The 24,374-nt window shown below is 54.9% G+C and overlaps 2 protein-coding genes across 2 annotated transcripts; one reads left to right on the forward strand and one right to left on the reverse strand.

Annotated features, from left to right (window-relative positions):
• Positions 1–54: 54 nt before the first annotated feature.
• BU26DRAFT_425272 (uncharacterized protein) lies at positions 55–1,187 on the forward strand (the record flags this gene model as incomplete). The annotated part of the gene is made up of 3 exons (XM_033823615.1): positions 55–566; positions 621–904; positions 961–1,187. Coding segments are annotated over 3 exons (1,023 nt in total), but the record flags the coding sequence as incomplete, so codon positions are not given.
• A 1,116-nt stretch (positions 1,188–2,303) lies between these two features.
• On the reverse strand, positions 2,304–24,374 carry BU26DRAFT_424697 (nonribosomal peptide synthase; the record flags this gene model as incomplete). The annotated part of the gene is made up of 10 exons (XM_033823581.1): positions 2,304–4,508; positions 4,554–4,670; positions 4,721–8,157; positions 8,209–11,434; positions 11,483–12,366; positions 12,416–16,688; positions 16,736–19,966; positions 20,015–22,912; positions 22,963–23,153; positions 23,207–24,374. 10 exons carry the CDS (start codon positions 24,372–24,374, stop codon positions 2,304–2,306), a joined length of 21,630 nt encoding a protein of 7,209 aa, XP_033684835.1.

Below are 24,374 nucleotides of genomic sequence, written 5' to 3' on the forward strand. Positions count from 1 at the left end.
CCTGCGGAGATACCGCGCGGCAGCCCTTCAATTGCGAATGCATTCGAAGCATAAGATCCTGTCGATTCCGGGATTCTGGACGAGCCCTGCGCAGCACTCCTCTTGGCTGAGTTCAAGCAATCATACATCAACTCCTTTCCGTTTGTCATAGTACCAGTGTCCATGGATGTGAACACCCTACGTCAACGCCAGCCGTTCTTATTCCATTCCATAACGGCGGTAATGGCATACGGAACGCCTTCCAAGCAACGCCTCCTTGCAACGGAGTTGAAGAACCAAATTGCATCTCGCATCATTGGCCACTCGCACAAAAGCCTGGAAATCCTGCAGGGACTCCTCGTTTACGGTGCTGGGTCCTACTTCTTTTATCAACCGGAGAACCAACAGCTGGCTATCGTCCTCCAACTATGTGTGGCAATGGTGCAGGACCTGGGACTATCTAAGAATCCCAAGGCCACGATGCGAAAGCCGAACTCGTCTGAAGATCAGTGCGGAACGGCGTTCAACACGGAGCGGCTCGCGGCGGAGAATCGAGCATTACTCGGAACGTACTTCCTCACTGTCGCGTAAGCCTGCACTACCTTGTACCTCGTATGACCCTCACGCTGAAGCCTTTTCAGATTTTCACAGGCGTGGCGGAAGCGTTGCACCTTGAGCCATACGCCCTTCATGGCTCAGTGTGCTCATTCTCTTACAGAGCGCCCAGAACAGTCGTCAGATACATTTATCAGCCCTTTAATCCGATTAAGTGAGCTCATCTGTCGGGTCAACAACTCCTTCTCATACGATGATATTGATAACGCAGCGGTAAAGGGAGATATAATGCTCAATCTATTGATCGCGAACTTTCTCAGCGAGCTGGATCAGATACGGAGTTCTTTTCCTGCCGCCGCAAAGCATAATAGTAAGCGATGATATTAACCATCATCATAGCTTATTCAGCTAATCCACTCCCTATAGCAACTCTCAACCTGCAATGCTGCCTTCTCGACATATGGATCAATGAATGTTCTTTGCATGGTGCCCTCTGGACCTCATCCTCTGAGCATAACGTGATCCAGGTGTCCCTCATCAGGATCCAAACACTCCACCGCTGCTTCAGCGCTATGAAGTCATACCTCAATACACTCATCGCGGTACCTCAATCCTCAGTCCACAACCTTTCGTTCCCCTCTTGGGCAGGCTAGTTCTACGCAATCATCGTAGCATGCAAGCTCGTCTTCCTGGAGGACAATGAACGTCAAGCACAAACAGACCTCGACCCTACACTACGCGAGATAAGCAAACTGCTCCCGGAAGACTTTGGACTAGGAATGCCAATACCCCACGAATTCTGCGCACTGCCTAGCGACGTCAATTGCTCATCGCCTTGGGATCCAATCGAAGGAGCTAAAGAAGCGGAAATCCAGCGTTTGTTCGCCCGCTTCATCGACAAAATGAAATTCACCGTCCCCTCAGACCCCAAAGCGTGGATGGACAAAAAGCGGACTACGACCCTCTCTTCAATATTGCAAGCTTGCGGTGCAGTCTCCTCCACGGCTTCACTAAACGCATGAAAGAACATATCGCGAAAACAGGAGCTGCCGAAGGTCAGGGCGCTGCTGGCTACGCATCAACGCACCCGGATTCATCCTCACACCAGCACCAACAGCAACATACCTTCAGCCGTACACTGGAATCCCGAGAGTTGCGCCAAAGAATACAAGACAATCCAATCCACTTCAACAGCATCGACTTCGACAGCATATCTTTGACGGACCCGCTACCAGCGCCTCAGAACGCGTACGATGACTGGTTGTGGGATAAGCTGATGGAAGACTTCACGATGCCACCTTTATAGAGGTCTACTTCCTGGGCTCCTGAATTTGACGCTATAACTTGCGCATACCCATTTGCGAACGGAAGTTCAAGGAACAGTGTATCAGTTTGCTTGGCGGGCTACGACGTTCTTTCCCATGCCACAATGGAGAATCGTGAAGGGAGCTGAGACATTCAGCATGCGCGATATGCTCTATGATCGGTATCGGGATCAGGTGCTGAAGGCCTTGGGAGGTAGGGATGTGCACCCGAGCCACAGAGGCCAGAAGGCAGATGATTTGTGGAAGCAGGAAATCTATTATACGAGAGAAGTAGCATGACTAGATGTTACAGCAAGGAAACAAGGAAACTACACAAGAGAAGCACAACGAGTACGTAACACAACGTCGCCCAGACCCCGACCCGAGCACCAACCCCAACGCCAAACGGTTCCAACAAATGAAGCCACCAAGTCATACATCCCAGCCCCAAGGCTCCCTGCCACTTTACTTCCTCGGGCTATCCCTCCGCTTCAACCCCATCTTCCTCGCGAACGCCCCTAACCCGCTCCCCGTCCGCTCCATCGGCGCCCTCTCCCCCTTAACCAGCTCCTTCTTCCTGCCCTTCTCGCCCCACGGACTCATCTCCTCCTTCTCCAGCTGCTTCTTCCTCTCCACCGCCAGCAGGCCCACCTGCTCCACAAATATGCACTTATCAATCATATCCTCGACTCTCACCCTTAGCCCCTCCTGGTCCAGGATCGACGTGATCTGCGCAAGCCCCATAATGTCGCCGCCCAGCTCGAAGAAATTGGACCCGAGCTCGAGCGGCACGGGCGCGCCTTTGTCGTCGCGCAGGATCTGCTCCCAGGCGGAGCGCAGTTTGGTTGCGAGGATGGAGAGCTCGTGCTTGGAGAGGCCGGTGTCGGTGGGGAGGGTGACGGGCTGTTTCTCTGCGGACTTCTTGCGCGTCGTCTCTGAGTCGATGGTTGTGGAGCTTCCGGAGGAGAGCTCGGAGGGAGACGGGAGTAGGGTGTATGGGTCCTCTGCGAAGGTGATGACGGTGCCGCAGAGCATGTCGAAGACGTGTTGTGCGTACTCGGTGGTGATGGTGCTGTTGGGCGCGTAGGTGAGGTGCAGCTCGAGTTGGTCGCCGCCGCGAGAAGTGGATGTGATGGAGAAGTCGGCGAAATCCTCCTGCGAGCCTACGGCGCCAACGTTGTACTCGATGCCTCCTAGCTGTAGCTTCGCATCGTCGGAGTGCACACCTTGATTGTGCTGAAGCACACTGGAGAAGTTCGTCCAGTCCGGCCAGTCGGTGCAGTTGCGCGTAATCTCCCGAAAGCCCAGAGATTCGTATGGCATGTTCGCAATTTGCTGGTCTTGGATGTAGCCGAGAAGGTCAAGCACGGTCCACTCGGGTCGATATACCACGCGAACGGGGACCATGTTCAAGCAAGGGCCGATAATGGTCTCGATGTTGTGCAGGCCACTGTTGCGTCCAGAAATGACGTGACCGAAGACGATGTCCGACTTGCCGGCGATCCGAGCAAGGGTCGCGGCCCAAGCAGCTTTCATGACAGTAGCTGTCGTGATGTTGACATAGGACAGCGTCGGGACGGTAAGCATCTGCTTGAGCGTGACGGTGCGGCCGGCAGAGCGTTGGTAGTTAGGACCGTAGCGATTAACTATTTCGGTCATTTTGGATCCTCTGAGGACTTCCCGCCAATGATCATGAGCACCGGCGACGTGCTTGGCAGATTCCCGAACGAAGGTGCCGAAGCTGGGAGCGGAAGAAATTGGAAGGCCATTGTATCCGGCCTGGAGCGAGCCAAGGATCTTCGGGAGACAGTATCCATCGTACTGTGCATGTGAAAGGCGCATAAAGATACGATAGTGCTCACTCTTCTTCTGCTTCGCGACGACGAATTGAACGAAGGTCTCGCCTAAGCGGGGCCCGTGCTCGCGGTCCTTCTGTCGGAGTTCTTCGGTGAACTCATCTAGGTCAAGATCGGTCTCTTGGTAGACGAAATCTGGCTGAAGCTTCCTGAGTACGACTTGGAGGAAGCGGTCGCCATATGGCACGAAAACCGTCCGCAGGATATCGTATGCCTGGACAAGGCGGAACGCCGTCTGCTTTAGCTTACGGAGATCCAGAGGACCTCCACCGTCGAGGTAGAAGTAGTTGAGCATCCATTTCGATTCCAAGAGCGTTCCAGTGATGGCAAGCCCTTGGAAGTCGGTCACGGGAAGCACATCAGAGATGCCGCCCTTGAAGACTTGTACTTTGGAGATGACGCTGTCGACGTTGGGATCTCCAAGCAGCGAAATGGACCTGGTCGCTGAAGGATCTTCGTGGATCGTCTGAGGCATGTGGCGCTTCTGGCTTGGTGCGCGTTGCTGTTGTTGCATTGCGGACTGCATGGTGGATGTGAAGCCTTGCCATTTCTTGAACATCTGTTCGGCCTGCTCTCGGTCCGACTTTGCGGCTGGAGGTGTGTTGGCGGGAGAGGTTCGCGTGCTGTCGGCTTCTTCATCGGCGACAGCGTGCTCAGAGACAATGGACTGGAAGTCTTTCCATGCTGAAGCGGTCCGCTCGGGAAGTTGGAGTGCTGGCTTAGACCAGCTGCCAGATCTGCGTTTAGGGGCAGACGACTCGCCGCCGGCCTGAGACATGACCTGGTCGATGACCTCACCAGCCACTCGAACGACCTTATCTCATCAGTATGATGCTTGAATGGGGGGAAGTGAACTCACTCTGGACATGTCGGCAAACGTGGGGTTCTTGAACACATCCGCCACGGTCATAGACAACCCTTCCTCCCTTGCGGCGCCGACAAGTCTCATAGCAATAATACTATCTCCACCAAGTTGCTTCGGTGTATCAGTAATGCGCCTTAAACCACGTACGCAGGCGGACTTACGAAGAAGCTATCCTCATTCCCAATAGAATCCTCCACCATATCCAACAACTCACTCCACAACGTCAACAGTTTCTTCTCAACAAAGTCCGGAGGCACGGACTTCAAAGCTTCAGTAGCCATGACACCAGCTGCTGCTACCATGTCGGCAGCAACGTGAATCCTACTCTCGGCGTCACTCGCCGTGCTCATACGGCGTGACCTCATCGAGCCGGTCTCGAGATTTGACCGACCACCGCGAACTGATTGCGACGCTCTCCTCGCAAGCATTCCCGCCATTTGATTCGTCATCTCGCTCATTGTGGATGGTGCAGGGGTGGCGGTGAGCTTGTTCTTCGACATCACCTGGTCCACGATCTGAGGCACCATTTCGCTGACAATGGACCGAATGAGACTGCTCCAGTCGAGAGCACCTGGTGGCATGGATGGCGCCGCCACCGGTGTAGTCTCGATCTTCGGTACGGGAATCGAAGCCATAGGGTCAGGAATGTCGAAGCGGGGGGAGGTTTTGAATGACCGCGGAGTGGGTAGTGGTATGTTCACTGCCCTGACGTCTTCCTGGGGCTTGTCTTCGATCGCCGCGTCAAGCTCTCCGACAGTTTGTCTTGCGTCTATAAGAGCCTGACCGAGGATCTTGGCCATAGTTGAAGCGATGTTCTTCGCCTCGTCGTCTGAGACGGAGTCGGTCCAGTATGAGAAACGCACTCCCTCATCGTTGCGAGTTGCATCGATATTCACTGTGATAGCGAACTCGCTCGGATCATGGGCGTCCAGGTGTTCGAATTCGACATTCGGCTCTTCAGCTGGTTGGCCTTCGGCGGCACCATGGTTCTGTACCGAGACAGCAGTGTTAAAGAGGGCTTTCCCGGAGAGTCCAAGACCGTGCTGGAACTGCGCGAGAGAACAATGCTGATAAGGCAAGCTTTCGATGAAGTCGCTCTGGACCTTCTTGAATATGTCCACGAGTGAGAGAGAGCCAGAAACTTTGACGCGTGACACCAGCATGTTGATAAAGGCCCCCACTGCGTTCTGAATGTTGTCGATGGGAACGTTGCGACCGGACGTTAAGTAGCCGTAGCACACGTCCGAGGACCCGGTGTAGGTACGTAGCAGTAATGCCCACGCTGCAAGAAGTATGTTCGCGAACGTGACGTTACTCCTTTCCGCGAGAGTTTGGATCTCCGAGAATCGACCGAAGTCCATGTACCGCGAGTGGAGTTGTCGGTTCTTAGTAGAGTGCTGCGGAATAGTCGGAAAGTAACAGGGTTGAACGCCGCGAAGCTGCTCTTTCCAGTAGTTGATCCCTGCCCCGGCCGGGACGCTGCGAATGTATTTAATGTAGTCGCTGTACAGCGGCCCCTCTTCGTCGGATAGGCGGCCTTCGTAGGCGGCCTCCAGATCGCGCCGGATGACTGCATGAGATCCTCCATCGATGACGGCATGGTTGATCTCCATCTTGACAATGACTCTGCCAGACTTCGTCTCCACGATCGTGAACTGGTGCGGAAGCCGAGGCTTCTTCTTGCCATTGGAGTTGGCATACTGGATAGAGTTCAGCTTCGCGGTCAGGCCGGAATCGTCGCAAATATAGGTCAGGACTCCAGTATCCGGGCTCTTAATGACGATCTGGTCGAAGACGCCTCCTTTGCAGACACTGTCTACAAAGATCGTGCGCAAGGCTGGGTGACGGTTGACAACCTGCTCCCACGCCCTAGCTACTCGTCGCACATCCACCACACTCCGTCTCGCTCTGACCTCGAACGTGGAATAAGACCAGTACGAATCGGGATCCTTGATTTGACTGAGGATCATACCCTCTTGCATCGCCGCGCAAGGATACATGTCCTCTACTTGGTCGTACGATAGGATTCCCGCCGCTGGGAAGGTCTTGACGACTCGGTCTAGGCGGTCGTACGACTCTAGTGGCAGGAGCGGGAAGTCGGACATTGTTGGCTGAGGATTTTCGATATTGGCAAGAGTGCTGACGATCTCCTCAAGCGTTCGCTGACACTCAACAATCCATCTGCGAATGCTCTTCCGGCTCTTCATCCAGCGGTTGTACATAAAGTTGAACTGGATTTTTCCATGCGTGACCGACGCAGAGATCTCGAACAGTGCAGGTCTTCCCGTCTTGGCACCCAGATCGGTCATCTCAGCTTCATCGTCTTCGTTGAACCGCATCGGCTGGAAGAGGGAGTCGTCGGACTCGAGCTGCTGCATCTTGCCAAGATAATTGAAGAGGATCTCAATAGGTGCGTGATCAGCGAACCGCTGCTTGCCGTCTTCGGTAAGGAAGCGATGAGCAAAGTACGGACGGCCATTATCGGTGACCTTCCTGCGAGAGTCCTTGACTTGCCGTACCGTTCGGACAACATCATCTTCATCTTCGGCGATTGGTACACAGATCGGATACATCGTTGTGAACCAGCCGACGGTGCGGGAGGGGTCGAGATTGCTTGATTCCCACGTCTCGCGGCCGTGCGTCTCATTGAAAACGGTAGGCGTCTTGCGGTTGATGAAGATGCGAGAGAAGGAATGCACAACTGCTGCGACGAACAGGTCGACGATGTCGGTTCGCAGGACGCTGTGGTCTTCAAGGGCTGCAGCGGAGATGTCTTCATCGATGGTGAAGGAATCACGTTCCACATCACCATACAAATTGCGACGTTTGTCGAGGGCCCAGAATGCTAAATCTGCGGGCTCTACAGCGAAGTGCTGTTGTTGCATGGCCTCGACCTGGTTAGGCTGGAGAGCATGGGCTGTTTGCTTCTCGCACCAGGTTTGGAAAGGGAGCGCTTTCTGCAGAGCGTCGACCGACCCAGATGCGAGGCACTCTTCAAGGTCTCCGAGGATCACCCTCCAGCTGACCACATCGATGACAAGGTGGTGAGCGGTGATGAAGAGAATCTGCTCTCCGTTTCGTACGTTGAAGAAATCGATGGCGAAGAGTGGTCCATCCATTATGTTGAGGCTCTCCTGGGTGTTCGAGATGGTGCCGACGACCTCATGTACAGCAGTGACGTCGTGCACTTCAAACTTGTATGCATTTGCGGAGTGCCTTATGATGGTCTGATGCCACTTGCCTGCCTCATCTTTGGTGAATCGTGCGCGAAGCATGGAGTGACACTTGACAATGGCATCGACTACCTTCCCTAGACTTCCTGGATCGGTGCGGCGGGAGAGGCGAAGAGTGAAGGATTGATTGAAGTGCGAATCCTTCTCGTTCCCAATGGATTCGAAGTAGAAGCGCTGGATGGGCGAGAGCTCGAAAGGCTTGTCGGTCTGCTCTGCGCTATGATCGAATCCGACGCCGGAGCCAACGCTCTCAGCGAGATGCGCAAGCGACTTGCTTCGAAGAACTTGGTTCAAGGTAAGGTTTATTCCATCCTTCCGGCATCGGGCAAGGAGCTGCATTGCAGTGATGGAATCTCCACCGAGCGCTGAAATATCAAATTAGCACTGTCTGAGAGGATTGAAGATGGTACACTTACAGAGCCAAGACTTGTTCAACTTCACGTTGCTGACAGGGATATTGAGCACCTTCGCCCAGATGCTTTGGAGCTTTGTGGCCACTTTCGTGGCAGTAACGGTCGGCTCACTGCTGCTTTCAAGCTCCAGAATGTGTCGGTAAGTGTCTTCATCCATGCGTTCAAACCAAACAGCTACCTGCTTCCTGTCGAGCTTCGAGGAAGCCAATGTCGGAATGTTATAGACGGCGGTCCAAACGGTCGGCACCATGTAGGAAGGCACAAGGTCGGAGACCCTCTCTCTCACCTCATTAATCCAGCGGAAAACTTCAGGCGTCGCTACAGGCGTGTTCCATGGCTGCTCAGCCATGTCTGCAGGCGAGCAATGGAAGGACAAAACGGCAGTCAGCTTCCTTTTCCCGGGACCGAACTTCGGCATCAGTACTACAGCTTGTCGCACGGTCTTGTCAGCTTGGAGATGGTGTTCGATCTCACCGAGCTCCATGCGCTGGCCAGCAAGCTTCACTTGGTTGTCCTTACGTCCGATGTAGCGAATGGAGCCATCTGGAGCGTATTGAACAAGATCGCCCGTACGGTAGATCCTGGTATGCGTGTTCTTGAAGAACTCTTTGGTGAAGGCTGGGGTCTCCACAAATGATTCCTTAGTCTTCGCGGGGTTGTTGAGATAGCCTCTAGCGAGGAGCGGGCCTTCAATACAGAGCTCAGCGACCGCTCCAACAGGGGCGAGCTGGTTCGGGTTCTCGGGGTTGGTGAGCCAAGCTCGGCCGCTTTGAAGGACCCGTCCAATGATGGACGGATCTCGCTGAGTTGTGACCTTGTCGTTCGCAGCAGACACGATGGACCCCTCGGTTGGGCCGTAGGCATTTAGGAGCTGTAAGCCAGACCACTTGTTGATCGTTTCGGGAGTGAGAGCTTCTGCTCCGGATGCAAAAGTCTTCAGGGTAGGAACGGCCTCGGGCCCTTCGATAACGTTGGCCACTGACGGCGTAAGGCAAGTCCACGTAGCCTTGAGTTTGTTGATCGCTGAGGTGATGTCTGTCGTCCGCCCTTCTTCGGAAGGAATGCAGACGGCGGCACCGCAGGACAGCGCGGTGAGTATCTCCATGACTGAGGCATCGAAGACGAAAGATCCGAACTGGAAGACTCTCGAAGCTGAATTCATGTAGAGAGCTTTGCATATGGCAGCGGAGCTGGAAGCAATAGCCCGGTGCTCGATGACTACACCTTTGGGCACACCAGTGCTGCCGGACGTATACAGCACGTAGCAAATGTTGTTGCTCTTTGCGCGCGGAGGGACTTGCGACTGTCGAGCGGAGAGTTGGCGAATCGAGGCCTCGTTGACCTTCACCACCTTGCTCACCGTCGCCGTGAACCGAGACTCGTAGGCCGGCGAGCACAGGAGGATCGACGCATTGCAGTCTTGAATGATCTGTTTGTGGCGTGAATCTGGATGTTCTGGCGAAAGCGGTACGTAGCCCGCGCCCGAAAGAAGGATACCCATTATCGCGACTACTGCCCAGCGAGACTTGTCAACACAGAGTGGTACCAGCTTCTCGGGTCCAGCGCCCAACCTGATAAGCTCGTGCGCTAGGCGAGAGGCGAGGTCGCGCAGCTCCCCATAGGTGAAGTTGCCGTCAAAAGCAGACACCGCTGTCCCAGAATGTCGAGCTGCCACTTGCTGCAAGAACAAGGAAGGAATTGTGTCGTCGACCACCACCGGCTCGCGAGCGTTCCATTCACGTACGAGCTGCATGTCTTGCTCGCTGAATACGCGGATGTCACGAACGTTGCTGACTGAGTTGAGCTGGCTGAGGAGAGAATCCAGTTGGTAGAGAATGCGCTGGATCTCCCATGCCGACATGACGTTCGCATCGTAATATGCGGAAATCTCAACGCTCGTTTGGCCAGCTTTGCATTCAATGACTAGCGGGTATGTGAAGTAATTGGTCTGAATGCCCGTGTTGTGGAACGACCACATGGACTCCGCAGGCTGCTCGCCTCCAGTCTGGATAGCCAACAGGTTTTGGAAATCGCACGCGGCAGCAGTGTCCTGATCGATCCGCTTGATTTCCGAGAGTCCGACGTGCTGGTAAGGTATGCGATCGGTCGTATTCGTCGCGATCCCCTTCAGAAGGTCAAGCACGCTGGCTTTCTGATCGACTCTGACTCTGGTAGGGACGGTAGTCAAGGTTGGACCGCAGATCTCGGTGACGCTGGAAACGGCGATGTCTCGGCCGGTCAGTGTCTCACCAAAGACAACATCATTGCTCCCCGTGTAGGCGGTGAGGAGCAGGGCCCAAGCGGCACGGATGACAGTGGAGGGCGTGATGTCGCTATGACGATGGGCAACGAACTTGGCTGTGTGCTGCAAGACTTGACCATTCGGAGCCTTGTTCGAAGCCGAATGCGACTGCTGTGGGAATTGGTACGACGCCGAGCCCGCCAAGTTGTCCTTCCAATACCTCGCCGAAGTCTCTGGATTGGCATCCATGAGGTATTTGATGAACCTGGTGTATGGAGCCTTCGGTATGTCTGATGAGCCAGTTTGGTAAATCTGCTGCACTCGCTGCAGCATGAAGGGAATGCTCCAGCCATCGTAGAGAGCATGGTGGATAGTCCAGACGAAGTAATGTTTATCGGTTGTCGTACGCACGATAGCATAAGCTGCGAGTCGACCTCCGAGGTGCGCGGGAACCTGAGTGGCTTCTCCCTCGGCTTCCTCCAGTGTGTTTGTCTCGCGCCATGTGATTGGATCTTCTACAAGGACAGTCTGTAGGAAGACACCCGAGTGCAGTTGAGCGATGCGGGTGCGGAGGAGGTCGATCTCTTGGACCGCCTTGTCCCACGAAGCTTTGAACTTCGTGATGTCGACAGACTCCGCGAGAGCTAGGATGTGTTGAGCGACATAGGCCCCTGGCTGCTTGATGGAGAGCGCAACGAAGACCTCCTGGAGTGGACTCGTCGGGTAGGCGTCTTGAACCTTGTCCTTCGAGACACGGCACTGCTCTGCAAGTTCACTAAGGACATGCGACTTGGAAAAAGGTTGTCGTAGTAGTTCGAAAGGCTCAATGGCCCGGTCCCTCTTGGAGTCTGTCTCGGCCAGATTGCATTTGGCGGCAAGATCAGACAGCTTGGGTTGCTTGAAGATGTCGATGACCGAGAGTTCTAGGTGCTCTACCTGGGCTGCCGCAACGAGTCGCATGGCTGCGACAGAATCCCCACCAAGGCGCTAGAGATTGTTAGCTATAACCCTATCAATGATGCGGACAGTACTCACGATAAAGCTATCGTCCGCTCCGACCGCTGAAGACGGGAGATTGAGCACAGAGCACACGAGCTTCTGTAGCTTCTTCTCCGCAATTGTGGTGGCCTTTCTCTTGTTCATGGCACTGTTCAGCCGGTAAGGTGCCATGTCTTCCTTGGTGAGGGTTCCCACGAGATTTCTCAGACGGTTGCGGTCTAGTTTGCTAGCCGTCGTCCATGGCATCGTCCTGATGGGTATGAAGATGGATGGAATCATGTAGGACGGTAGAACACCAGCAAGCGCGTTCTCCATGGCTTTGCACATATCCCGGAGATCGTCTTCCATGGGAAGGAGTAGCTCGTCGTCAGTGACTCCGGCCTGTTGGTCGTCATTGTCTAGAGAGAAGAAGACAGCGAGTGCCTTGGCGCGGCCACCCGGCGCAACAAGCTCCACAGCTGATTGAACGCCCTCGGGGAATTTGCTCTTGACGTGGAATTCGATCTCGCCAAGCTCAATTCTCTGACCGTTGAGCTTGATCTGTGTGTCCTTGCGGCCGATATAGGTGATGGAACCATCGGAGTTGTAGCGTACCAGATCTCCCGATTTGTACATGCGCGTGGTGAAGAACGTGCCGTCGTGCCAGGGTAGGCGAGATACCCAGTCAGGGTTCGAGATGAACACCTTCGCTGTCTTGACTTCATCGCCAAGATATCCGCGAGCTGCGGTGAAGCCCTCAATGACAAGTTCTCCAACGCTGCCCACCGGCATGAGTTTGTCGTGATTGCGAGGATGGACGATCCATAGTCGGCATCCGGAAGGTAAGCCAATGGTTCCAGGATCGATGTCGATTAGCTTCTTTTCCAGCGTCGACTTCTCGCAAGTGACGGCAAAGACGGTGGTCTCGGTTGGACCGTACCCTGCTTAGAGTTAGTTATCGCTGTGCGTGCTAGGAGTCATGCCACATACCATTCATGAGGCAGGTGCTCTTGCCCCACTTCGTGATCACCGGTCCGGGTACAGCTTCTCCACCAGCCACAAGGGTCTTTAGGCTAGACACCCGTTCGGGCTTCATGGTACCCAGGACTGAGGGCGTCATGAATGTCCAGGTAGCCTTCAGTCTACGTATTGCGCCGGCTGGGTCATTCATTCTTTCGTCCTCCGTCGGCACGCAGATCGTAGCACCAACAGTAAGAGCTGCGAGGATCTCTGCGCAGCTAGCATCGAACGTGTAGCTTGCAAACTGGAAGGTGCGGGACGTAGAATCCATGTGCATAAGCTGCGTAAATGCGGCTGCACTGGTGCAGAATGACTGGTGTGGGATGATGGTGCCCTTAGGCGTGCCCGTAGTTCCAGAAGTGAACAAACAGTATGCAGCATTGTCGGGAGTAACATCTGACCTAGGCTTCAGTCCCTTCGAAAGTGGCATCTTGCTGATCGACTGCCGGTCGATGATGACCGCAGTGTTTGCGACTTCGCTCGCCGTTGCATGGTAGTTTCTCGAGCACAGCACGACCTTTGCACCAACGTCACCGATCAGTTGGCGTAGACGCCCATGTGGATGCTTAGGATCAAGGGGAACGTATGCGCCGCCGGCTTTCATAATGGCGATCATTCCCACAATGGTCCATGAACACTTCTCAAACAGGATCGGGACGAAGGTTTCTGTCGAGATACCGATGCTTTTAAGGTAGAGAGCCAGTCGGTTGGTGACCTCGTCGAACTCTTGGTAAGTGAACCTTGCATCCCAGCCTTCGATGGCGTTTGCAGAACGAGGCCTCAGTAGAGCCTGCTCCTGGATGAGCTCATGTACGCACCGGCGGACCGGTGGCGGAAGTTCGGCATTCCACTCCGTGATCTGCTCAAGGCTCCCGGAAGTGAAGAAGTCGAGATCACCGACTTTGAGCTCATCGTCACCGCCGGCAACAATACCAGAGAGTATCTTCTCAAACGTTTCGATCATGTTCCGTGCCTGTGCCGGGTGTACCTTGTCTTGCCAGAAACCGAAGTCGACAGTGGCGCCCTCTTCGGACACATCCGCATTGACGGTAACGTGGTATTCTCCAGGGTCCGCTGCTTCAACGTTCTCGTACACTAGCGCTGTCTTCTCCGGGTCGCGGGAGAGCTGTCGTCTCTGGAATGTGAAGACAGTGTTGAAAAGGGATGGAAGCTGAAGCTCATGTTGAACGTCCGCGAGCGAGCAACTCTGGTGCGACAACGCGTTGACCGAGTCCGCTTGCAATGCTTCCAGTAGCTGGCTAATAGGAGTCTCGTCCGAGAAGTTGAGCCGGCAAATGAGCATGTTGACGAAGCATCCTGCAGCCTCCTCGATGTTCCTGACCGGGATATCGCGCCCAGACGCGACGACGCCGAAGGATACGTCGGAAGCACCGACGTAGCAGTGCAGTAGAAGGGTCCAGGTAAGCTGGAGGACATTCGACAAAGTGACGCTGTTCTTCCTGCAGAAGGCCTGAATCCCCGCGGTGTCAGTTACGTGGACTTCATAAGACCCAAGCGCGTGGGGTCCCGGCTTGCCATCGGCGAGCGTAGGGAAGAAGCACGGTTCAACTCCCGACAGATAAGACTTCCAGTAATTGACGTCGGCGTCTCTTGAACTTGAAAGAATGTGGGCGATGAAGTCGCGATAGAGAGGTCCGCTATCGGATCGGGAGAGCTTCCCTTCATAGGCCCGGGCCAAGTCGTTCAGAATGTTCGGGATGGAGCTACCATCGCAGATAGCATGGCTCATCTCTAGCTTGGTCCACACCTTGTCTGTCCTGGTCTTGCAGATAGTCAAGCGGTGAGGAGGACTGAATTCGCGATAGTCCGTAGCGGGCTGTTCGCGTAGGATTCGAGTGATGTCATTGTCGTCACAATCTGACATCCACGATACCCTACCTGCCTTGTCCTTGAACACGATCTGATCCATGAGCGTCGTCTTGGAGAGACTTTCGATGAAGACAGTCCTGAGGGCTTGGTGGCGTTGGACCACAATCTGCCACGCCTCTGCAAGCTTGCGTGGGTTGACCGATCGGCCCGGCTCCGTTGATCGGACCTCAAAGATGCAATGGTAGGCGTAGAACTCGGGATGCTTGAGTTGTGAGAGGAGCAGACCCTGCTGCATGGGAGAAGTCGGGTAGATGTCTTCGATGTCCGCGAGAGTGACTCCGGACGGCAGCACAGCGGACAGCCTGGACATACCGTTGTACGACAGTGGCAGCAGCTTGAAGTCGCTCAAGCTGCGCTCGGGTCGCGAATGGAGGAGCTGGTCAACGGCCTCCACGAGAGTTTGTTGACACTCGGCGATCCAACGCCTGATCTCTGGCTGGCGCTTCATGTGCCGATTGAAGCCAAACGAGAGCTTGATGGTGCCCTGCGTTACTACAGCACTGACCTCAAACAGCGAGAGGCGGGGAACATCGTCTCCGATGTCCATAGTTGAGATACCGTCCATTCTCTGGAGCAATGCATCTTTGCGCTCCAGGTTCTGCATCCTTCCAAGGTAGTTGAACGTCACTTCAGCTGGCCAATGACTGGAAAAGCGATCCTGCCCTTCCTCAGTCAAGAGCCGGTACGCGAAGTAGGGGCGTCCCTTGTCGGGAATTCTCTCGCGAAGGTCCTTGACCCATTTGATAGTGCTGATAATGTCTGTGGGTTCCTCTGGTGGCACGGGCAGATGGATTGGCGTGAGGGTGGTGAACCACCCAATAGTGCGCGAGAGATCTTGTTTAGCATCAAATGGCTCCCGTCCATGGCCTTCGTTGTGTACGGTGACCGTAGATCTATCGGGGAACACCTTGCGGAAAGATTCGAGAAGGGAGGCAATGAAGACATCCAAGGGCTCAGTAGCGAGCGCATCATGAGCTCCGAGGAGGAGCATGGAGTCCTTAGGGCTGAGCTCGATGTCCTCAAAGATGACGTCCGCGTTGATGTTGCAATTGGTGTTCATTCCCCAGTATTCGAGGTCAGCAGGAGGGATGCCAGCCACTGGAAGCACCTTCCTAGCTGTGTCGTCCTTGGCCCGTGAAACTTGTTGTTGTGCCCAGGTATGGAATGGAAGACTCTGAGGTGGCGGGTTGGTGTCGTTCAACAGATTCTGTAGATCCTCGAGGACGATGCCCCAAGATACAACGTCAATGACGAGATGGTGCGCTACAAGTGCGATAGCTTGCGAGAAAGTTTTGTCGATATCGAACAGGTCGACTGCGAAAGTCGGCCCAGTGGCAATGTCTAGCGTGGCCTGACTTTCATCGATGATCGGCCGCATGCTTCCATCAATTGCCGTATTGATGCGATGATGTCGTAGTCTAAAGGAATTGGCCGTGTCCTTCTCAATTCGCTGTTGCCAGGTTCTAGATTCATTTCTTGTGTAGCGTGCTCGCAGCATGGGATGCGTAGTGATCAGCGAGGTGAGTGCCGCCTTGACTTCATCCAGCTCAAATGATCGGGCGAGACGAAGGACAACGCTTTGATTGAAGTGGTTGTAGGTATCGCCGACAGCATCGAAGAAGACTCTCTGGATTGGAGTGAGATTGAAGGGCAGATCGTACTCCTGGTCCTTAGGCGCGTTTGCTTGGTCATCCGTGGTAACGGAGACCGTTGAGGCGAGCCCGGCGATAGACTTGGACCGGATGATGTCCTGAACAGTAATAGCAAGACCTTGGGATCGACACTGAGAAGATACTTGCATGGCAGCGATCGAGTCGCCACCCAAATGCAAGAACGATTGGTTGAGGCGGATGTCCTCGGGTGGCAAGTTGAGCACCTTCGCAAAGATCGCTTGAAGCTTGCTCTCCACACTGCTCTCAGCGTCTCCGCCTTCATCCTTCGGCGCGTCAAGACCCAGAGCAGAGACAACGCGATAGGTCTCCTTGTCCATACGCTCGAGCCATTGCACTACACGCCTCCGATCCATCTTGCCAGAGGGCATCAATGGGAATTTAGTGACCGCGACCCACAGCGATGGTACCATATAAGAAGGGAGGCGTTCGCAGACTCGATCTCGGATCGAACCGATATGGAAAGAGGCGTTCTCCTTCGGCAGGAGCTGCAATTCCTCATTCGAACCGCTGACATTATTCAGCGTCACAACGCCAACCAGACGCTTAGCGCATGGTCCAGAAGTTGGCACAGAGGCAAGCGCGTTCTGAACTGACGGATCATCGATGAGATGGTGTTCGACCTCTGAAAGTTCGAGTCGCTGTCCCCGGACTTTAGTCTGGGAATCCTTGCGGCCAAGGTACTGAAAGTATTAGCAACTGTAACGCAATGAACGGTCATTGGACTTACCATCATGGTGCCATCCTCGTTGTACTTGACAAGATCTCCAGTCTTGTAGAAACGTCTTAGTGCGCCACGATCGAGGGTATCGGCTCCCAAACTCCACTGCACCTCTCCGATGAATGCTTGAGTGGTCTTTTCCGGGTTATTGAGGTACCCTGCGCCGACACCACCACCTTCGAGCAGTAGCTCTCCCACTGCTCCAAGAGGTGCCAGAACGTCTTGGTTATCCTTCGAAACAATCCATCCCCTAGCGGTGACAGCCTTCCCAAGATTGTTCGGCTTCGTGGTCGGTGTCATGATATTAACTGTAGCAATGGCGCTGCATTCAGTCGGGCCATAGCCATTGCCAAGCATGACCCGATCAGCCCAGGTGAGCAGCTCTTGCTGAGACATGGCCTCGCCGACTAATACAAGAGCCTTAAGCTGAGGCACCTGGGAAGGCTGCATCGTTCGCACAACAGAAGGAGTGAGAGTAGCCCAGTTGATGTTGAACTTGTTGATTACGCCGGCCAGGTCGTTCATTCGCGAGGCTTGGTCAGGGACGCAGACCGTACCACCGAGCATCAGTGTGCTGAGAATCTCGATCAAGCAAGCGTCGAAGGTATATGAAGCGAACTGGAGTACGCGGGATGATTCGGAGATGCCCATGACGGGAGCGAACGCAGTGGAGCTGGACACCCACGAGCAGTGCTTGATAACTGCTCCTTTGGGCTTGCCGGTCGAGCCAGAGGTAAAAATTACATAGGCTGGCGTGTCGCTCTGAACGTACGGCAAAGTGTAGAGCCGCCCAGGGTGACGTTCGGTCGCGTCTCGGTTAATGGCCATTGTTTTGCAAGGGATAGACTGGCACAGGGCTTCGTACTGCGGAGCACAGAGTATTAGCTGGGCCTTCACATCTCCGACGATCTCGCGAAGCCGGAGGATCGGAGCCTCGAAGTCCAAGGGAACGAACGCGGCTCCGGCTTTCATCACGGCGAGCATGGCGACGATGGTCCAGCCCGACTTGTCAAAGCAGAGCGGGACAAAGGTCTGTGGCTTCACACCGAGCGAGATGAGGCGAGAAGCCAGTCGTGCAGCCCGATCATCCAGCTCCCGATAGGTCATGACGTCAGTATCCCAAGCCTCCAAGGCAATGGCTGAAGGACGAAGGATGACTTGGTCTTGGAAGATCGCATTGTGGATGCATCTGTTGATGATGTTGACGGGTCGGCTGTTCCAGGCAGCAATGACATCCTGATCGCCCGGGTTGAGTAGTTCCAGATCGCCTATAGTCTGTTCAGAGAAACCATCCGCGTTGAAACGGCTGAGGATGAAGTCGATCTGCTGGAGGAGGCGCTGCACAAGCCAGGGCTGAATGACCTGGCTATCGTAATGTGCTTCGATACTGACGCCGTCCCTCTCAACGGTGCAGTTGAAGATGAGAGCGTAGTTGAAGAAGTTGGTGCCAATAGTTCCTGTGCTTTGAAGGTCCCACAAGCCACCCTCAGGATCTTTCATGCTGTCGCCAGCGACAATAGCGAGCAAGCTTTGGAATTCGCACGCGACGGCTGTGTCGGAACTGAGCTTGCGTATGTGCTGCAGGCCCGCAAATTGGAAGGGTAGGGCAGCGGAGGCTAGGCGTTGCACCTCGTGCAAGTAATCTTGAACCTTCAGCTGGCGGTTCAGCCTCAGGCGCATGGGAGACGTCGCGATAGTAGCGCCGATGATGTCTTCGATTCCTGAGACCGGGACTTCTCGCCCGCTGTTCGTCTCTCCCCAGAGAACATCGTCAGAGCCGGAGTAGGTAGCTAGAAGAAGACCCCACGCCGCTCGGATCATAGAGGGCATGGTGATGTCCATTCCAGACCGGCGGCTGGTTTGGACATGGTGCAAGAGCTGGCTTGACGCTTGGACCTTGTAGTCCGGGGTCGGCAGCTGCGGGAATTGGGGAGCTGTGATGTCTTCAAAAGTGGATAGCCAAAAGCCGTCAGATTGTTTCTCGTCAATGGTTGACAGGAATTTGATGAATCGAGAGTACGGCACAGAAACGACAGGTTCCTGAGGAGTCTGCCGATAGTAAGATTCAACTTTGCACAGCAGGTTGGGCAGACTCCATCCGTCATACACCGCATGGTGCGCCGTCCAGACGAAGAAAGGCGAAGCCGAACCTTCGCCGACAATGGCATAGGTGGTCAGCACGCCACCATTCTTAGCTGGAAGATGTCGATGGCTTTCATTGATCTCCCGCACGTCGGCCAGGTTGTGCCACTCGACGCCTTCTCGAACGACAACCTGCAGGAAGCCATGCTCCTCAGTGTAGATGACACGGGTCCTGAGAATGGCTTCTGATGCGATGACTGTATTCCATGCCTGCTTGAAGCGGGCGATGTCCGTGTCGGATGGCAGGCGATATATGGTTTCTGCCACATACGCGCCCGGCTCCGTGGTCGAGAGCGCGATGAGGCCTTCTTGGAGGCGACTGCAGGGATAGATGTCTTCGATGGAGTCAGGGAAGATGCCGCATTCGGATGCAGCGAATTCAATGATGCGGCGTCTGGCATCCCCTGGCACAAGTTCGAATGGAATCGTGTCCGGCTCAGGCTCTGTGGAGAGCTCGTCGGAGGAGAGCACAACCGCGCTAGCTGCCATGTCGACGAGCTTAGGCTGCGCGAAGATGTTCGCGACGTTCAGGATGATGCCCTCTTTTCGGCTAGCCGTGACCAGACGCATCGCGCCAATAGAGTCGCCGCCGAGACGGAAGAAAGAGTCGTCGGTGCCAACGGTGTCAGCATTCAGGTGCAACACGGTGGCCCAGAGGCGTGCGAGGGTGGTCTCGACAGGCCCCGAAGGCGCGCAGCCGCTCTTTCCCGCAAGCCTGTAGACATGCATCTGCTCTTCTGGTACGGCCTGGGCTAGCTGTCGCAGGATCTTGCGGTCAAGCTTGCCAGAGGTCGTCATGGGCATGCTCGTCACTGGCATGAACATGGACGGAACGTAGTAAGCAGGGAGGGCGTTGGCGAGCGCAGCCTCCATGTCCTTGGCGACAGCCCGCACTGCGTCCGTCAATTCTCCAATAGCAGATGGAACATCATTCACCGAGCCTGCGGGCTCCTCGGAAAGGCAGAGAAAGCCTGCAAGAATCTTCGTGGCTTTGGAGTCGGAGAACTTGACCAGCTCAACCGCTGACTGTGCATCAGACGGTAGATTGAGCTTCAGATGGTACTCTATCTCGCCGAGCTCAATGCGCTGGCCATTCAACTGAAGGGCATTAGTAACTCCGTGTATATGTTGGGGAAGTGAGCTCACCTTGACTTGACTGTCTTTCCTGCCCAGATACATCATTTCTCCTTCCGATGTATACTGCACAAGATCACCGGTGCAGTAGAATCGGCGACCGGTTGCACCACCAGCGAGCGCCCATTCAGGGTCTTGAATGAACGCCAACTTGGTCTTCTCCGGGTCGTTCAAGTAGCCGCGACTCAGGATCGGTCCTTCGATTAACAGCTCGCCCTTGCAGCCGATGGGCACAAGCCGGTTTCGGTTATCTGGGTCAACGACCCAAGAGACGCTTCCGATGGCTCTACCAATGTTGGTAGGCGCACCACCGTGCTTGAAGTCCTTCCATGCGGAGTTGATGGAAGCTTCGCTCGGCCCGTATTGGCCGTGCAGATGAACGTGCGGACTCCATTGTTCGACGACAGCCTTCGTGAGAGCTTCGCCACCAAGGGCCATCCCTTTGATCGTAGGTACGTCCGAGGGGTTGAGCAAAGCCGCAACAGTGGGTGTCAAGTCCATGAAGTTGGCGTCTAGCTCGGCAATAGCACCTGCTAGGTCATTCATGCGCTGCTCTTCAGACGGCACGCACACGCAGCCTCCTCTCTGGAGAGTTGTGAACATCTCCTCGAGAGAGTTGTCGAACGTGTAACTCGCGAACTGGAGAAATCGAGACCCGGGTTGGATGCCCAGGTTCATACCGTGAGCATTCGCACTTGTTACCATAGCCGCGTGCTCAAGGACCACGCCCTTCGGCCTTCCAGTGCTTCCGCTTGTGAAGATGACGAAAGCCGGATTGTGGGGTTCGACCGTAGTGCAAGCCGGCCCATCAACACTCGGCAGATCATCCAGGAGGACCTGGTCAACGATCACCACGTCGGGGACGACATCTTCGAACAGCTCCGAGCAGGCAGCCGAGGTCAGCACCACTTGGGCCTGCGTATCCTCAACGCGGGACTCAAGAGCCGGCTTCGGGTGCTTCGCGTCAAGAGGAACAGCCGCCCCGCCTGCTTTTAGGACCGCGAGCATAGCTATGACCGTGAAAGAGCTCTTGTCAAAGCATGTGGGGACAAATACCTCCGGGCCAATACCTAATTCGACGAGATGGTGCGCTAGACGTTCGGTGATGGCGTCTAGCTCGGCATAGGTGTAGTCTCCGTCGAAACCGCGTACTGCGGGGGCATCAGGCTGTGGAGCTACCCATGCCGCAAATCTTTGATGGACGCATTCGTGCAGGGTCTCAGGCATTACGTTCCAGTCGCTGATTTGCTGCCAGTGCTTCCCACTCAGATGATCAAGCGTGGCGAAGCCTTGTGCGCCGTTGAAAACAATGTTCTCCAGGGCACGGACAAAAGTGCTGGCGACGTTGGCAGCTTGACCCTGAGAGAGATGGTCCGTCCAATAGTCAAGATCGACCATGGCCGCGTCATCTCCAACTTCAATGTTAATCGAGACGGGATACTCCGTTGGGTCGTAAATGGGTGCAAGTTCAACGAACTTGAGGCTGCTCCCATCGCTGGGAGCGTCCGGCGGCAATCTCCGGTACGACAGGGCAGTATTGAAGAGGTTTTCACCTGACAACTCCAAGGCATGCTGAACCTCAGCCAAGGCTATGTGGCGATGGGGCAGCGCGTCCAGGTAGTCCTTTTGCACCTCACGAAGGACGTCCAGGAGACATTGCGAGTCTCCCGAGAACTTCACGCGACAGACCAGAGTATTGATGATTGGTCCGACCATGTCATCAACGCGATGGATGTCTTGCGAGTCTCTAGCCGAAGTGAGGTAGCCAAAGGTGACGTCGTTAGCGCCGACATAGGAGCTCAGAGTAATTGCCCATGCTGTATGGAAGATGTTTGACAAGGTGACGCCATGCGCATTGCAGAAAGCCTGAAGATCCAAGATGCCGAGGTTGCCAAAGTCCACTCGTATCGATCGCAGTTGCTTTTCCACGACTTGCCCGTCGTTCAGGACTGGGAACGAACACACCTCGCTGCCCGTGAGATAGGACTTCCAGAACTCGAGGCTGACGTCCTGGGATTGATTCATCAGATACGAGATGTAGTCACTGTACGCCGGGCCGTCGTCGCGGAGCCGATCATCATATGCCTTTCGAAGGTCGCGGGAGAGGAGGCTCATGGAATGGCCATCCATGATCGCGTGGCTAATCTCGAGACAGCAGAAGACCCTCCCACCGGGGGTATTGCAGATCGTAAAGCGATGCGGAGGAGATCGGCCGCTATCGTAGCTGACCGAGCGCTGCTTCCCGATGAAGTCGAGGGCCTCCTGCTCAGAGTGGCATTCAAAGTGGACAATGTTGGGCTCAACGTGTTTGAGAACGACTTGGTCGAACAGACCTTCCTCGGCGCTGACGCTCTCGAGGAATATTGTCCGTAACGTCGGGTGGCGGCGAGTGACTTGTTTCCAGGCATCAGTCACTCTCTGCCACTCTGGATGTCCATGCGGAAGGCTAAGCTCGTAGATAGTGACCGCTGCATAGAATCCGGCATCCTTAGTTTGCGAAAGCAGCAGACCCTCCTGCATGCTCGAGCATGGATAGGCGTCTTCGACTTCGTGGCCTGAGATACCAATCTTCGCGAGGTGATGGAGCATAGATTGGAAACGATCCTCGTTCAGAGATAGAAGGGGGAAGTCGCTCAAGGTCGGCATCGGAGTTACCGTAGGCAGTTGCTCTACCATTTGCGTGAGGCTCTGGCGACATTCGGATACCCATTGCTGGATTCGATCTTGATGACGCATGTGGCGATTGAAGGTAAAAGCAAACTTCAGGCGGCCCTTGAAGACGATGGCTGAGATTTCGAAGAGACCGAACCGAGGAGCATCTTGGCCGACATCAGCGGTGCCTCCAGCTTCTCGTGTCTCTCCAGCCATGCTTTCAAGGGGCCGAAGCAGAACATCGGATCGCTCAAGTTGCTATGCATTGGATTAGGAGTGTTCGGAGCGCGACCTTCATAGCTACGTACCTGATACTGGCCCAGATAGTTGAATGAAATCTCCCACGGCCAATGACTGTTGAAGTGCGCACGACCTTCGGCAGTGAGACATCTGCGGGCGAGATATGGTCGTCCGTTGGACGGGATCTGTCGTCGGAAATCCTTGACCCTTCGAACTGTTTCGATCGGGTCTTCGGTCCGGTTGACGAAGATAGGGTAGACTAAGGCCGTCAGCTAAAGGGGACAATAAAGGACTACCGAGCCAGGAGCTTACCAGTCGTGAACCAGCCAACAGTGCGTGAGACGTCAATCTCTGAGTTCCATGGTTCTCTACCATGTCCTTCGTTGAAGATGGCCGGGTGGGGCCGATCCGTGAACACGTGCGACCAGGACTGGATCAGTGAGGCCAAGAGAACCTCTACCGGCTCAGTCCTCAAGGCACTGTGACAGTCGCCTAGGAAGAGCGAAGTGAGAGTAGGATCCAGCTCAAAGCTCGCGTGACCGGCATTACCATATGTGTTGTCTTGGTGCCGGATGCCCCAGTATGAGAAATCTATAGCAGGAATGTCGACAGGCGGCAAGACTTTGTCGAGCTGGAGCGTTGCGGCATGCTCTTGTTGCAGTTGGGCCCACTTCTGGAAAGGAAGTGCTGGCGGGAGCATTATCCCGCCCTTCAGAATCTCTTCCAACTCTTCGAGCAGTAGGCGCCAGGTAACTAGATCGATCACCAGGTGGTGAGCGACGAGGAAGGCATGTTGTTCATCGCCAAATTCGAACAGATCTGCGGCAAACAGCGGACCGGAGGCGTGGTCCAAGCACTTTTGCGAGTCTTCGACCATTACGTCAATCTCCCCCTTTGTCGACGCTGCCTGGTGGCGAAAGCGATACGAGTTGGTTACGTCTTCCGTCACGCGTTGTTGCCAACCATTTTCAGTAGAAAACGAGAATCGAGCTCGGAGCATGGAGTGGCGCATTACAAGCTGCTCAACGGCCGCCTGAAACTCTTCGGCTGTTGTTCTCTGTCGGACCTGAAGATAGAAAGATTGGTTGAAGTGACCATGTCCCTGGTTTGGAAGCTCAAACCAAAGCGACTGAATAGGTGTCAGGTCAAACAGCCTTTCCACTTCTTCCTCGAGGTGGTCTGAAGACATCTGGATGTCTTTGACCGCCGTAGCTAGTTGCGAGATTGACCGGCTTCGTAGGATCTCCTGCACACCAAGGCCCAGGCCCCTCTTCCGGCATTGTCCCATGACCTGCATCGCGGAGATAGAGTCTCCACCCAAAGAAAGGAATGGACGTTCAAGTGAAACTTGCTCTTCGGGGAGATTCAATACATGAGCCCATACTGAGCGTAGAGTCTTCTCTGTGGAGGTAGCAGGTTCGTTAGCGGATGATCCCTCCTCTGTCGCCGGAATGGCGCGTTGGTAGAGTTCCGCAGACAT

Source organism: Trematosphaeria pertusa (genome assembly GCF_010094035.1).
Source record: "Trematosphaeria pertusa strain CBS 122368 unplaced genomic scaffold BU26scaffold_6, whole genome shotgun sequence".
Taxonomy (NCBI): domain Eukaryota; kingdom Fungi; phylum Ascomycota; class Dothideomycetes; order Pleosporales; family Trematosphaeriaceae; genus Trematosphaeria; species Trematosphaeria pertusa.